Source organism: Culex pipiens, chromosome 2 (genome assembly GCF_016801865.2).
Source record: "Culex pipiens pallens isolate TS chromosome 2, TS_CPP_V2, whole genome shotgun sequence".
NCBI lineage: Eukaryota > Metazoa > Arthropoda > Insecta > Diptera > Culicidae > Culex > Culex pipiens.
Genome location: NC_068938.1, coordinates 164,818,795 through 164,833,223, shown reverse-complemented (window position 1 = coordinate 164,833,223; position 14,429 = coordinate 164,818,795). Strand labels below are relative to the sequence as shown.

At 35.3% G+C, this 14,429-nt stretch overlaps 1 protein-coding gene and 1 long non-coding RNA gene across 19 annotated transcripts in view; one reads left to right on the top strand and one right to left on the bottom strand.

Moving 5' to 3' along the window:
• Positions 1–14,429, bottom strand: part of LOC128092723 (uncharacterized) — a 444,042-nt gene that overhangs the window by 300,180 nt on the left and 129,433 nt on the right. The gene's annotated exons all lie outside the window — the stretch shown is intronic.
• LOC120418433 (MAP/microtubule affinity-regulating kinase 3-like) overlaps positions 1–14,429 on the top strand; it is a 102,127-nt gene that overhangs the window by 54,646 nt on the left and 33,052 nt on the right. For 16 of the 18 annotated variants that reach the window (XM_052707124.1, XM_052707122.1, XM_052707121.1 and 13 more), the window contains exons 7-11: positions 4,735–4,847; positions 7,827–8,007; positions 12,252–12,549; positions 13,167–13,294; positions 13,559–13,733. In XM_052707124.1, coding sequence (XP_052563084.1) covers positions 4,735–4,847; positions 7,827–8,007; positions 12,252–12,549; positions 13,167–13,294; positions 13,559–13,733 — 895 coding nt within the window. The remainder of the gene's footprint in view (positions 1–4,734; positions 4,848–7,826; positions 8,008–12,251; positions 12,550–13,166; positions 13,295–13,558; positions 13,734–14,429) is intronic. The other 2 variants (XM_052707119.1, XM_052707120.1) reach the window with 1 other exon arrangement.

Sequence of the window (14,429 nt, the reverse complement as noted above, 5' to 3'; positions counted from 1 at the left end):
CTCTGAGGAACCGATGAGATATCGTGCTTCCCATGACACAAGTTTTGTTTTGTCGAGTAGTGTTATCACTGTCCTTACACTCATTCAACTTTTTTTTCTCGCACATTACATCAACATGTTTTTTTTGGAGATTGAAAAAATGATCATTGAATGTTTCCTCTTTTCGTTTAAGATTTGGCTCAATCTATTAGGAATATTTGAAATTCCACAAACAAAACCTATTTTAAGAAGTATTAAACATTTTTTTGTGACAAAAAAATCTTTCATAATCTCTGGTGCAATATTACCGAGTAAATTTACATGTTTTCCTGTGTAATTGCATTTTTTTCACATAAATTGTTTTAAGAGAGTAACAAGATTTGTAAAATTATTTTTTGGTAATTTTTGCAGTTTTTGTAATACTGTGAAGATTTTTTGAAAGTCAGATCAATTTTTTTTATTTTTTTCTGTGATATTTTCTGTTCTTCTAATAATAAGTTTTTTTTTTATATTTAACTGATTCACTTTGGAAACGGAGTTATGTATTTTTAAAAATAGATCCATCTGATAATTTATGAAGCTGAAAAGAAAAAAAAACTTTAAAATTTCAAACAATTATTGTCTAAAATCTTATTTTTTACTTTTTGAATTATTTTTGTACTTACTTTTTTTCTTCCAAATTAAAAAAAAAAGTTTTATTTTTGAAGATTGAAACATTTGAATGTTGAATGTTACCTCTTTCTGTTATAATTTTGCCTCAATCTATTTTAAAAATATTAGAAATTTCACAAAAATATGCAAATAAACACATTTTTGAAGTATCATCACATTATAATCTGACACAAAATTTTGCATAATTCCTGATGCAATATTACCATAACTTTGTTTACTGTGTTTTATTTCCACTGCATAACTTTAAAATGTTCAAAAAGATAAAACTAAAGACAGTTTTGTCTTACGAGTAAATTTACATCTTATTCTGTGTAATTTCACTTTTTCCACATGAATTGGGGTCAAATTACATGAAAAGTAGGTAATATCACGCCATCATATAAAAGCTTCCAAAATTACGCATTTTTTACTGGTTTAACATAAAATTGAGTAAGATTTGGCAGAGCCTCAAGACAAAAGAGCCAATTTGTCTGAGTTTTTTTGATATTTCAAAATCATTGAATAAGTTTGGTCCAAAGGACTCGAACTCGATAAAGTTAAAATTTGCGTTTAAATTGAATTTATATATCAGTTTGTATGCCGCCTATAATTGCAAACTTGTCCCACGTAAAATTTTGAAAGTTTTTCGCTAGTCAATTATTCTAGGAAATCCTAAATTTTAAACAAAAAACAAAACAAAAATTGCAACACAGTTATAAACACGATTAAAATAAATATAGAGCAAAATATTTAAGACATGAACATGAACAGAACCAGTTTATTGTAACATAACTTTATGACTCTTAGTATAATTCAAATCTTAAAAAAAATCATAAACATGATATTAAAAAAATGTTCTTCAGATTTTAATTATTGTTCAGAACTTTATACTTTTTTGTTGATCAGTTTTTCGCCATTTTTTAAAGTATGGTTTTTAAATTGATAGGTAATGTTTTTTTCTGAAACGGTTTTTTTGGAACCTGATTAAAACGAATTAACAGTATCATTTTATAACAAGTTTTTTAAAAGTCATATCTGGAATACATTTAAAAAATCCAGTCACGTTTTACAGCAAAGCATTCCACTTTTGTGGTTGCGTGTTTTTTTTTTTTTTTTTTGCACAGCACCTCCACTCTCAAACCGGACATTGTCTGGAATCTAGTCTAGTTAAATATACAAAGAAATCAAAACACAAAACCCCGTGCATATCCTTAGTACCAACCAACGCTACCGTAATCAGCGTGGCACGTTTCCAGTGCAAAAACAAATCCACCAATTAGTCTGAACCTCGAATCAACAAACCATACTAAACTGCTGCTGTGCAAACATACGGACAGAGCGCTTTCCTCTGTTATCTGTTACTATCAACCTTCCTCCCAACTCCTCCCAATGTCGCTGAAGTTTTCCTTTGTCACCGTCACCGTTTCTCCCCCCTTGTGACGTCTTTGTCTTCATCGCAGAAACAATTCATCCTCCTCCGCAGCTGCGATATCTTGCCGAGAGTGCTGGTTAACCCCCTTATTTTGCACAAACTAAATTGCCATTTCTCCGCACGCAAAACGTGCCACCACGTGCGCGAGCTTTCCCTTAAGAATCCGGGGCTACTTAGTAGCCAGTCACTGAGCAAACGTGAGCAATCTTTCTTCGCTTTTCGCTGTAATTTGCTAATGTCCCCCCCTCTCGATTTTATTTGCGAAAATGACCCCCTCTTTAAAATTGAAACAACTTCTGGAAATTAATTTGCCCGCAAATGAAATGGAAACCTTGTGCGTGGGCGGCGATGTAATTGTTTCTGCTTTGTTTCTCTCTCTCGACAAGTGGGGATTCAAATTTGATGAATGGAAACGGTTCAACGTCCTCCTCCCACTCTCTTCCAAATCCAGATCGTCGACAGTTTCGTGTGTTTGTTGTTTGTGAATCGAACCCACGGAGGATCGCCAGCAAATCCATCTTTCTCTCTGTTACTAACCCAATATTTGGTATAAGTCCCCCCCTCCAATACACGAAATATATCGCTGATAATACACATTCATGTGAAATTCGGCAATTCTCTGCAAAATCGGATTTATTAGTTTTTTGATGGGTAGAAATTTTATTTAATCTTTTCTCGAAAATTAAATTACAAAATTAGTAAATCAAAAACCTGAACCATACATTTTATTTATTGATTATCATTTGTAACATTTAAAATCGATCCAATGGTTGCCAAAATAAATTAAGTTTAAAAAGGAGAACTGAAAAAAAAAGTCTGAAAAAAAAAATTTAAAAAAAAAAAAAACTTGAAGAGGCTTTATCCCAACAACCAGAAATTTATACCACTTAGTCTGAAAAGGAAAATTGTAGGAAATTTTCAAAGCTTTTCGCAAAAATTGCAAAAAAACTAACTTTAAACAGTGGTTCAGATCGCAAAATTAGGAGGAAAATGGATTCTCCCAAAAAATATTATTTTTTTGAGCTTTGGTGTCTTCAGAAATTTGTTGCAAAAGGAAAGGGGCAACTTTTGGTTTGGTTGAAAATTAGGGTGGTTCACGATAAGGGTGATTTTGAAAATCTAACTTTTCAGGAATATTTTTGGGATTTTTTTTGTCTTCTAGAAAGTTTTTGGACATGCTAATCTTAGCAACTTTGTCGAAGACACCAAAATTTTATATCGCAATCAAATTTATAGAAAGCATCTGAGCAATCCTTCAAAAATCAGTTTTTTTAACGTAGCAATTCTGTGAACCACCCTAATTTTCAACCAAACCAAAAGTTGCCTATTTCCATTTGTAACAATTCTTTTGAAAACATTAAAGATCTAAAATTTTAATAAGTTATGTCAAGTTTGATTTACAATTGTTAAAAGTATTTTTTTAGTTTCAAAAGATTTTTTTTTCAGAATATTATAATTAACAACCTTATCGTTAAAACCTCAAGTTACACATTTTCGAAAATGTATAGTTCTAGAGAAAACATTTGTTTTTGTTTTACTTTTGGAATTATTTGTCCAGAAAAATCTATAAAATCTTAATTCTAGCGGTTCGACCTTTTGCAGTAAAATTTTATTTACTCACTTGAAACGTCAAATCATACAATTGTTTTTTTTTTTTTTGAAATTTTGGGAAAAGTGACAATTTGACTTGTAAAGCTCACAACTAAGAATGAAAGAACCTTGATACCATCTTAGGAAGACAGTGAGCAAAAGAGCAACTCTCTTGCTTCCATAATCTGTCTGTTTCTCTCGCTTTAATCTCTCAGCTGGTAACCGGTGTTCATGACATAGACCGATAACTTTCTCAAAAATCAACTTCTGTTGACTTCTTCAAAATATGATTGAGCTTTATTATGTTTTATTTTTTGAATAGTGTAGTAATTTTGAAATAGCTTTTATAATTATGGTTAATTTACGAATAATTTATAAAAATTTTATGATAATATAAAAAAATCGATCGGGCGTTGAAAATCGATCGTCCATGATTTTTTGCAGATTTTTCGAATGAATATTTCTCGAGAAACGATTTGAGAACGAAGCTTAATTTGGAGTCGGAGCCAAAAGCAAACCCTATACCTTTCTTTAGTAAGAAAGGCAAAAATGCATCAATTTTGTGACAAGGGGAAATAAATATTCCGATTTCGTAGAGAATTGCCCATCTGATATGCATTCGATTCCTTCTTCCCCCATCCAACAACATGAATTCATTTATCGTTTCTGCATTCTGGAATGGAAGAATCGTTGTTCGTTGTTGCCCGTGTATTACTCGTTATCGTGTTACAATTATCCGTACTGTATTCGTACTGTACAGTCGTCGTCTCTGAGCAGAGCCGAAGAAGAAAAAAAAACCGTTCTAAAATATTTACTTTTGTTCTCTCTTTTTTTTCTTTTCTTATTTTTCGCCACCACCACCAACCACCACGAAACCACAATCATCATCATCGACCTGATTCAAAAAACAAAACCAATATCCAATATCAATCAATCATCAAAATCGTCGTCGTCGTCGTCTGGTCGCCATCACCAACAAAAAAAACCTGCAACATCGTCGTCGTCTTGGCTTCTGGAAACACACAAAAAATAATCGAATTTTCCATAATCGAATAAAATAAACAAAACCAAAAAATCTGCAGAAGCGCTAGTCGCGATGGGCTACAATAGGCAAGACATAGAAGAATCATTGACATTCACCCGATACGATGATGTATTCGCCACTTATCTACTTCTCGGAAGAAAGAGCACGGACGTAAGTTTTTCCCGCCAAAAAGTTTTTCTTTCCACTCTACCACTCTATCTATCTCTCTGTCTTTTGTGTAATTTGAGAAAACAAAAAATCAAGCGTGTTATTTTCCCCTTTTCGGCAGTGTTGTTTTACCGTGCACTGACTTCCCCCTCTCCCCATCCTTCTTCTAGTATTTAAGCCAAAAAAAGTTTGATTCCCCCCCCCTTGCTCTTGAGTTGTATCCGTTAGTTCTAATTTCAAACGAAACCCGCGCGCCAACGCGAGTTGTTTTGTAGTCACCTTTTTTTCCACCAAGTTTTGCACCCACCCCGCGCGTTGGAAGTAATCAGTTGAGAAAAGTTGGCCTTCTTCCTTAAATTTGTACTACTAGCAAAACAAAAATCAAAAAAATACCTACCCGGAAAAAGTTGTGTTTCATTCCTCTCATAGTTCGACTCACTTCTCTCTTTCATCTCTCAGTAGCGAACTCATGTTCTAAATGGTTATTATTTTTGTGTTACATTCCTTACTTTGTTTGATTAACCATTTAATCAGTTGGAAGTATATCTCTGTGGTATTAACTTCGTATTATTTACGGTTTTAGTTTGCCTGGTCACTTCCATCACACATACACACACGGTATCATGCTTTGAACTGCTAATTTGCACCGATTCCGTAGTGTTTGAGAAAAGAAAAAAAAACAACTAGTGTTGAAATTAGAACTAAGGATCTCCAAACCAAAAGCTGCTGGCGCCACCCACTCCGTTGAACGATTACAGGGTACAAAGGAACAACATGTAATTTTACCTCAACAAGTCTGTAAATTTACTGTTTTTATAATTATTCTTTTTTACATTCGAATTTATTAAATTTTGACAGTTTAAAATACCTAAATTTTAATGGTGTAAATTTTCAATGCCTTTTGAAAAGGATGAATTACACTAAAGTGATGGTGAATTTATACTTTTTTTTTGGTAAAATTATAGTTTTATAGCAATGTGTTTGTACTAATTTAGTTGTAATATAACATACCATGGTTTTTGAACTGTGTTCATTAAAAAGCCTCCAACACCTGCCTAAGTTTTCAGAAAATTATAAATGGTTACTTTGGGTCTCAAATATATACAACACAGGTGAAAATAAAAAGCAATAGGGCAAATTTAAGGAACTGAAAATTTAGTATTTTGAAATGAAATTTTAAAATTGATTTCATTTTATTAACATAAATCAATAACGGCCTCAAATAACTAATTTGAAACTTTTTTTTTATTTGAAAATTTTCTTAACAAAAATTCCATCTCTTGGGCATAAAACAAGACAGTTGAAATTCGGTTCAAAAATATCTAAAATCTATTTTTTTTTTCTAAAAGTGTGCTCAATTTTTGTGTGTTACAAGTATGATTCCTAGAAAATTATTTTGAGCAGGACGCACTAAAATATCACGGTAATATTACATCTGAAATTAATTTCACCTTCGAAAATGTGTAATTTTACCTGTTAACAGTTGATATTATACTTTTTAAACTTAAATTTAGGCCATTAAACAGGTAATATTACAATAAAATGTATTTACATTATGTTAGTGAATAGTTCTAATAAATACCTACACTTTTTTCAAAGACTTAAATTCCATCAGAAGAGTGTTTAGTTTCAGATTTTTAAAGACCTACTTTTTATGACACACAATTTATAAGAATTGGTTTATCAGAAAATTTATTATTTTACGTAAGAAACGTGTAAAATTTTCATCTTTTGTAACATAGGTGAATACGCAATAAATATTGTATAGATTTGTGAAGCGTAAAATTTGATAGTTAAAAATTACCTCTTTAATTATGTAAAATTACCTCAATTACGTTTGAAAAGTGGCAGTACGCCGTAAAGAGATTTAATTACTTGTTGTACCAATTCCCAGATATTACATTAATATTTTTTTTTTCAGAATACAACCTACTTAAAAAAAATCGCATTTTTTGATTTGTTGTTTTTGTGATTACAGTTCACGGTAAAAAAGAGTAAAATTAATAAATCAATTACTTATAGAAATACAGAGTAAAAAAATCTATTAATATTACTTCTGGGAACGAATATTTTTTTATGTCAGAAATAAACATATTTATTACCTCAGAAAATGTGCAAATGTACCCCTTGCCGGTATAATGCCACCCTTTTACTTTCAATTGAGGTAATATTACATCATTAGTTTGACACCTTCCATATTTATACAATTTTTTACTGTATAGGTAATATTTGGGTAATAGTAAAATTACACATTTTTCCTGGAATTATTTTTGTACTGTGTAAGATGATAATGTAAACATTACATCAAACACAAAAAAAAAACTATTAGGGAAATTTACATACAGCTCTAAACTTTTAGCTTAACTCACAATTTTTTGATTTTTTTAAATTCATTTAGAGCAATTTATAAAACCCTGCAAAATACAGTGAGTTAGCTGTCATTCACAAATGGAATTTGCCGCATTCACGCCCACGAAAGATGCTCACTTCCACACAATAGCAGCCAGAGCTGGCAACGTCAAAAGTGTAAATTTATCAAATCAAACAGTAATTGTCAACAGTGTGACTTGTGGACGAGGCAGACTTTGAGCCGTCGTTCCTTCTCTTTCTTACTGAGTTTAAGTAAATTGCCCTAATGAAGTGTCCTGAACAGATCTTGCCGCTGAGGCATCTGCCTTGTGGCCGCATTCTAATAAATTTAAATCAACTCAACTCGGCGACTCACGTGTCCGTAACACGCGACCTTGCAAATCAGCTCGAAGCTCATGTAATCGTTCAACGCGGGACGCCGAATTAGGCAACCTTCAAAAGTTATTATTTGTAACCTTCCTCCTAGTTAAGGCTTCCCATCCCCCTCTCATTTCCCCCCTCAAATCTTAATCCGGAAAGACCGATGTAACCACACTTGGAGTAGAGCGATACGTTGAAATATGTTCTCTAAATTGACACTAATCTCGATCACTCTTTTTTTCCTGCAATCAGCCGGAGTCCGACGGGTCCCGGTCCGGGTCGTCACTGTCGCTACGTAATATCGCCGGCAACGAGGGCGCCACGGCCGGCAACTCGCAGGTGCAGAGCCCGACGCACCGCGGAGTCCACCGGAGTATATCGGCGTCCAGTACAAAACCGAGCCGGCGGGCATCGAGTGGGGGTGAAACCTTACGTAAGTAGCAAGAGCAGGTTCGCCTGATGCAGAGAGAGCGGGCCGAGTACGCTCGCGCCGTGCGCCTAGTAGAGTCACTAATCTTGAAACCCCAAGTTACTAACAAAGCGGTTTGTGTGGCAAACCAGCCATGTTGGCAAGAAAGCGGCAACCCCCAAATCGGATGTGCGGATCCGATGTAACGCTTTTTTGCAGCTATCCCACTTGTCCCAAGCTAACGATTTCCCCGAAAAAATGCACAGTGGTACAGATCGCAAATTAAATCTAGATATTTTTCTCTTCGCGAAAAGTAAATGACCTTTTATTGGGTCTATTAACCTTTTGCCGACCAAAGCGGCACTAACACTTAAATTTAGAATAAATTTTCACAAGTTCCTATCTGCATAGGAAACCCATGACAAAGTTTGTGACCTTCTTTTTGGTCGATGTCGAGGGGGGAGAGCCAAAGTAAAACTAAATTTCAAATTCCGAGCCCAACTATCAAGAAATCAAAATGAAGATTGTTTAGACAGAATTTTTGTTTGCGTCAAATCTTACTTTTTTTGAAAACTAATGATTGAAAGTGTGAAGTAGTTTAAAATGCATTTTTAAACACTTTTTTTTTCATTCAAACGTTGAAATTATAGGGGAAATAAACCCATTTTAAGCCTAATAAGCGGTCTTGTTTGAATGATGCTGGATAATCTGGAGTGTTCCTTGAAATTCAGTAAAACCAAGTACACCAACGAGTAGAGCAACTTTTTGTGAACATTTCTGTTTATTTTCACTTTTATTAAAAGTTATGCTATTCCTTTTACAAGCATTTTAAAAAAATATTTCAAAAACGCATTCTAATCAGTCGTGTGCATTGGCCACGCCCATTTTTGTATTTTCAGCTTAGTTCTTTTTTTTCTTCCAACGCTCGTTTGGGTCTGCTTCGTGCTGCCGAAATTGATGAAATTTTGAGCGAACACTCACGTAAAGTAGCATTTATAGAGAAAGTTTCCTGGCAACACCACAAGCGCTGCTGGTGGTGTTGGTGGTCACCCTTTGTTCTTTATTTGCCTTCGCTTCTCGCTCGGTATTCTTCAGCCTTCGATTAGAATGGATGGTCAAAATTGAAACGTCAAAAGAATTAGCGCGTTTGTTTTTTTGATGGCGCTTGCTAATTATTTACATGTTTCGGGATTATTTTTCAAGTGAGTGACTAAGTAACGGTCAAAAGAACATGTAGCCGGTAGTTGGAAGCAATTTTATATATTAAGCGCTTTGAAATCGTTAGCGCAAGTGAAAAGATATTGATGGCGACTTTCGTTAAGCAGTTAACCTCTGATCTTGCGTGTGGATGTGTGTGCCACCAAAATGATGAGAAATGGTCTCGAAAAATAGAAATTATGATCTAAAGTGCATTAAATTTGGTCTTTTTGGCCAGTAAGTGGCATACATTTGCGTGCTTACTCGAGGCGGTGCTGTTGCTGGTAAGTTTACAGCCTAAATAGTATTTTTGGAGCTTTAAACGAGCATCAAACTCTCCATATGACGAAGATAGGTGTTTGATTAGAAAGGGTATATTTCCCCTAGCTTTTTTTTCAATTTTTCTATACTTTTTAAATTTTATCCCTTATTTTTTTTGGGGAAATTTGTGACCTATGCCTTATGTGAAAAAATTGAACAGAAGTTCAAACCCTTCCATTCTAATTTCAAATTTTAATTTCATAGCCAGTCTTGAACTCTCACTTGTTGTTACCGTAAAAAGGGGTGACTTTGATAGCCGGGGTGATAGTTTTGCGATTTTTCCGCAAAATGAAGAGTACAATTAAAATACGTACGGAATTGTTTAGAATCATACTCACCGTGGTAGAGAAGTGTTCAAAGTTCCACAAAAAGAACTTTTCATAAGTCACCCCGGAATTTAAGTTAAGAATTTTTAACGTAACTATTTTTCTAAACACTATTGAAAAAACTTTTTTTCCAAAATAGTGCATGGATTTTGTGTGGCCTACTCCAGTACATGTTTTAAAAATAATAATCTTGAGAAAAACCTTACCCGTTGGAAAATATCCAAAAAACAAATTGAAATCCTATCAAAGTCACCCCGGTTTACGGTATTTATTTTGCAGCTGTTTTCTGTACCTATTAGACTGGGGCTGGGACAAACAAACAAATAAACTACACAGCTAAAAGAGTAGTAATCCAGCTGCGTGTAAAAGGCCTGGGTGTAAAATAAATATTGCATTATTTTATGCAATTTTATGTGATTTTACACCCTGAAATATGTAGCCCATCAGTGTGGGAAACCTATTTGACCGAAATCTCAAGCTCATATCTAGAGTTTTCTTTTATTAGGTCCTATAAACATATGAAAGACAATAGTTTATTGGTCCTTTTTAAAAAAAAAAACTCTGGATATATGCGTTTATCCTTTCAGCCTTTCATCGGTCTGATGGCCGAGTGGGCTAAGGCGCCAGCCCTTACTATTGGTGCTGGGGTTGAATCCCGTCGGTTGCAACTTTTTTTTTTGTGTTTGCAAAAATTGTACATGCAGTGTGTGTTTATTTTGACGAAGGTGATGTGTATGCTTTTGCATGCGATTTTACCATCGGATTTTTTGCTGCGTAGACAAGACACGCACCTTTTTGCCGTTTGACACTTTGCCTTATTGCGCCATGTTTGCGGAAAAGTTTGTTTTCACACATTTTGCGATTTTCCAAACTCTTAAACTGTAAATGTTTAGTTTTCCTTCTATATATTTTTTGCTGTCATTAAATATTTTAGAACCATTAAGTTTCTGGTGTTTGTCATATTGTTGATTCTGTGAAATATGCTCCGTTCATAGAATCTGTCTCTGCGTTTAATGCAACGCAGTAGACCAGGCCGCTTTAATTTTTGCAATACATTTTCGGGGTTACTTGGCAAGACCGTAATCATTAAAATTTACTAGAAAGTACTTGGAGCGTATTATAACCACAAGTTTTTCCAGGATGCTTCCTTCGGACTGGCTGCGCTTGTGTTCGATTAGATTAGATTAAGTTTTTGGTGTTTGTCATAGTCTAATATGTGCTTAACAGATTTAGGGTTTTTAAATTTTAAAATTGTATGTTAAAAAACATTAACACACTCTGAAAAAAACCCCAAAATTACAACACATAAACACGAGATCAAAAAATGATTTTTATTTGTTCAAAATGGAAATCAAAAATACCTTTCTGGGTTATTGAAGATTCGAAAAGTACATAAATTTTCCCATAAAATGACACGCTCCAATTTTTTTACAGTTTAGTAAACGGTAAATGGCAGTAGTTACAGAACTATTTTATAACTTTTTTTTTTTAAAGAAAATATGTTCATCGGAATTTTGAATACGCCATCAAATGTGGTGTCCAATTTTACACAAACGTCCCTTTGACACCAAATTTCGATCTCGTCACGGTTTCGAGCTTCGAATAACTGAAAAACGTGTCTTAGTATGGATGGGTTCGTACGGCCTACCGTCACGAGATATCCAAAAATTTACATTGGATTCGTTATCAGGGACCAAAACTATCCTTAGAACAAAGTTTCATGGAAATTAAAGAGGGTTCGGAACAACTGCTGTGTGAGTGGCGGAGAATGACCCATACGGTCCTTATGTTTTATTAATGAATTTAAATGTTTGTGTGTGTTTCACATATAATACCCACTAGTCGGCAGCGAAATTATGGGAAAGTAAAATTTGTATCAGACTTAAAATTTGGTGATACAGCTTATTTCAGTCCCGATTGTTACGTGGTGTTAGCCATCGCGCTGCTTCCAATGACCCATTTCAGGATTTTAGAGAACCGGGTGCCCAAATTTCGAGGGCGTTGGTCATTGTCTGGCCCCGCCTAAACATAGAGTGTAACTTTAGGTAAAGAATGTGTTGTAATAGGTATTTCTTCGGCTAATCCAACCTAGTAATTATCTCTAAGACTCTCAGCTTCTTTCCGTCAGTTGTCACCTGTGATTGTATAAGTGAGATCGTAGTCTCTCGCAAAAATCTCAAAAATAATTCGATGATCTTTTCTTTTACGGACATTTCACGCAAGAGAGAATAAGTTTACTACTAAAATGTAAACCTGATCTGTAAATCTGTAACTGGACCACTGTGCATTTCCCCTCAAAAAAATCCCTTTATCCCAAAAAAAAAGAAAGAAACATGTGTGACCCAGTAGTGGCCTTCCCCTTTTTACTAACCCCATCTCCCGCCAGCTGCCCAGGGCTCGATGGTATAATCGGGAAAAATTTAGAGATCTTCCAACGCTTCATTGCAGGCGTCGGACCGGCGGCAGCGGTTGCGGCCGCGGCGGCAGCAGCAGCCGGCGGTGGGGCCGGCGTCGTCGGGGGAACCGGCGGAACCGCCGGCACCGGGTCCGCCTCGAGCGGTGGTGCCGGTGGGGCGGCCGGCAACGGAACCACCGGAACGACTGGAGCGGGCAGCGGTGGTGGAGGCGGCGGCGGCGGAGGCACTTCCAACAGCACGACCGCCAGCAGCAACAACCACAGCAGCTCGGGCACCAGCAGCGGCACGTCGGAGCGGGCGTCAGTGTTAGTAGAACCGAATTTGTACAGCTTAGTTAAGAACGTTTCGTTGCTTTTGTTTAAAGAGCTTGTTAATTTGTTTCAGTAGCATTGGTTATTATTTACAAACACTATAAAATGTTAAAATATCGTGGAAAAAAATAACCTGTAACATAAAATTGAAATTCTCTAAAATATCATGTTGCAAAAAAAAGATGAAACGTTAAATTTTTTTAAGGCTAGCTCATCCATTCTTCACACCAAGATTTAAAAAAAGTCATACTAATTTTAATGTTTTTTTTTTTAATTTAACGTATTTCAGGTAATTTTACCTTCAACAATGTGTAAAACTTACATGAAAAAGATAACAGTTTTACCAGTTGCTAATGTAAAATTACACATATTTTCACTGACGCTATTTTTGAAAAATTTGTAAATTTACATCAGAAGCTGAGTAAAATTACATCAGTGAGATGAATTTTCTCCTTTTTTCTCTGTGTAAAAACTGCATTTTTCCTTACATTATTTAATAAAACTTGAACCTTTTAGAAAAAGAACCGCTTTTTAAACTTATTTGTTCCGCAAAAAATAATCGATAACATCTCTCTTTTCTGCATTTTTTTGCATTCTTTCCCAAACCACAGTAGCAGTAATTTCAAGCGACAGAATACTATAGACTCAGCCACCATCAAGGAGAACACGGCCAGACTAGCCGCACAAAACCAGAGGCCGGCGTCGAGCATAACCAAACCGATCACTTCGGCGGATAACTGTAAGTTTAATCTTAATTCAGTTTATTTTTGTTTTTAGTTAAACTTATATTTTATAAAAGTTGCAAACCTTTGTGAAACAATTGTGCAACTTTTTTGAAACAAAATAAGTTAAGTTACGGAAGTTAAACAAGTGTCGAAATCGAAAAAGTCGGTTTGTTTTATAATTGTTAAACAATAGTTTCACAGAAGTTTTATGAGTTTTTTCAAACAATTTTCATGCGCTTTATTTGGTAACAACTCTAACAATTCTTCCCCATCCCCAGCATCGATCTCCAGCCCGGCGAAGCCCCGTACCACCAGTACGACCAGCGGCAAGTTCGACCCGAGCAACGGCTCGCGGACGGTGGGCCCGAGCGCCGGCCTGATGCCGCGCCGGTCCACCACGCTGTACGAGAAGACCTCGTCCACGGAAAAGACAAACTCCACCACGGACTCGACGTAAGTACTTCCGGGGCCACCTACTTTGTTTGTTAGCAATCCAAACCAATTCTAGTCATTTAGTAACTATTAGCTAATTTTAGTGCCACAACTCAAACAAAAAAAAAAATCCAACAGAAACAAACAAATCGCGCGCCATCCACTCTGTGCTAGGGTCAGCCATTTTGTTTCCGCCATTTTGTTTTTTGGGTTTCGTTACAAAAAGTTCGTTTTCCGTTAGAGCGACATTCATCACGATATCGTTTCCATTCCACCGAGTCAGTTGTCCTGTCCCGTTTGTTATCAACTTTTTGCATTTTGCCACCATCAGTCCAACTATCGACGTTTCGGTCAGAACATTGCGTCCTTCTCCAGGAATGTTTTATGAATTCTTTTTGGATTTTGAAATAGTTCTGTAGGTTGAAGTTTTTTTCGAAATAGAATAGAATTTTTGACGAGGCTCCGCGAAATGCCTTGATTTTTTTTAGATACAATTTATGTTTATTGATAATTTTAAGTAGTTTTCCAGGAATGAGTGTCGTTTATTAGTTTGAGTCCATTTTACAATCGTTGAGCTGTACAAAGAGTTTTTTTTAATACCTTTTTAGTCAATCAATGTTAGTCATTTATCATCGGCGACGTTCGATCTATTGTTCTGTTAATCAAACCAAAATATTTATTTTTTGTTTTTTAACACAAAAAAAACGAATAATACCA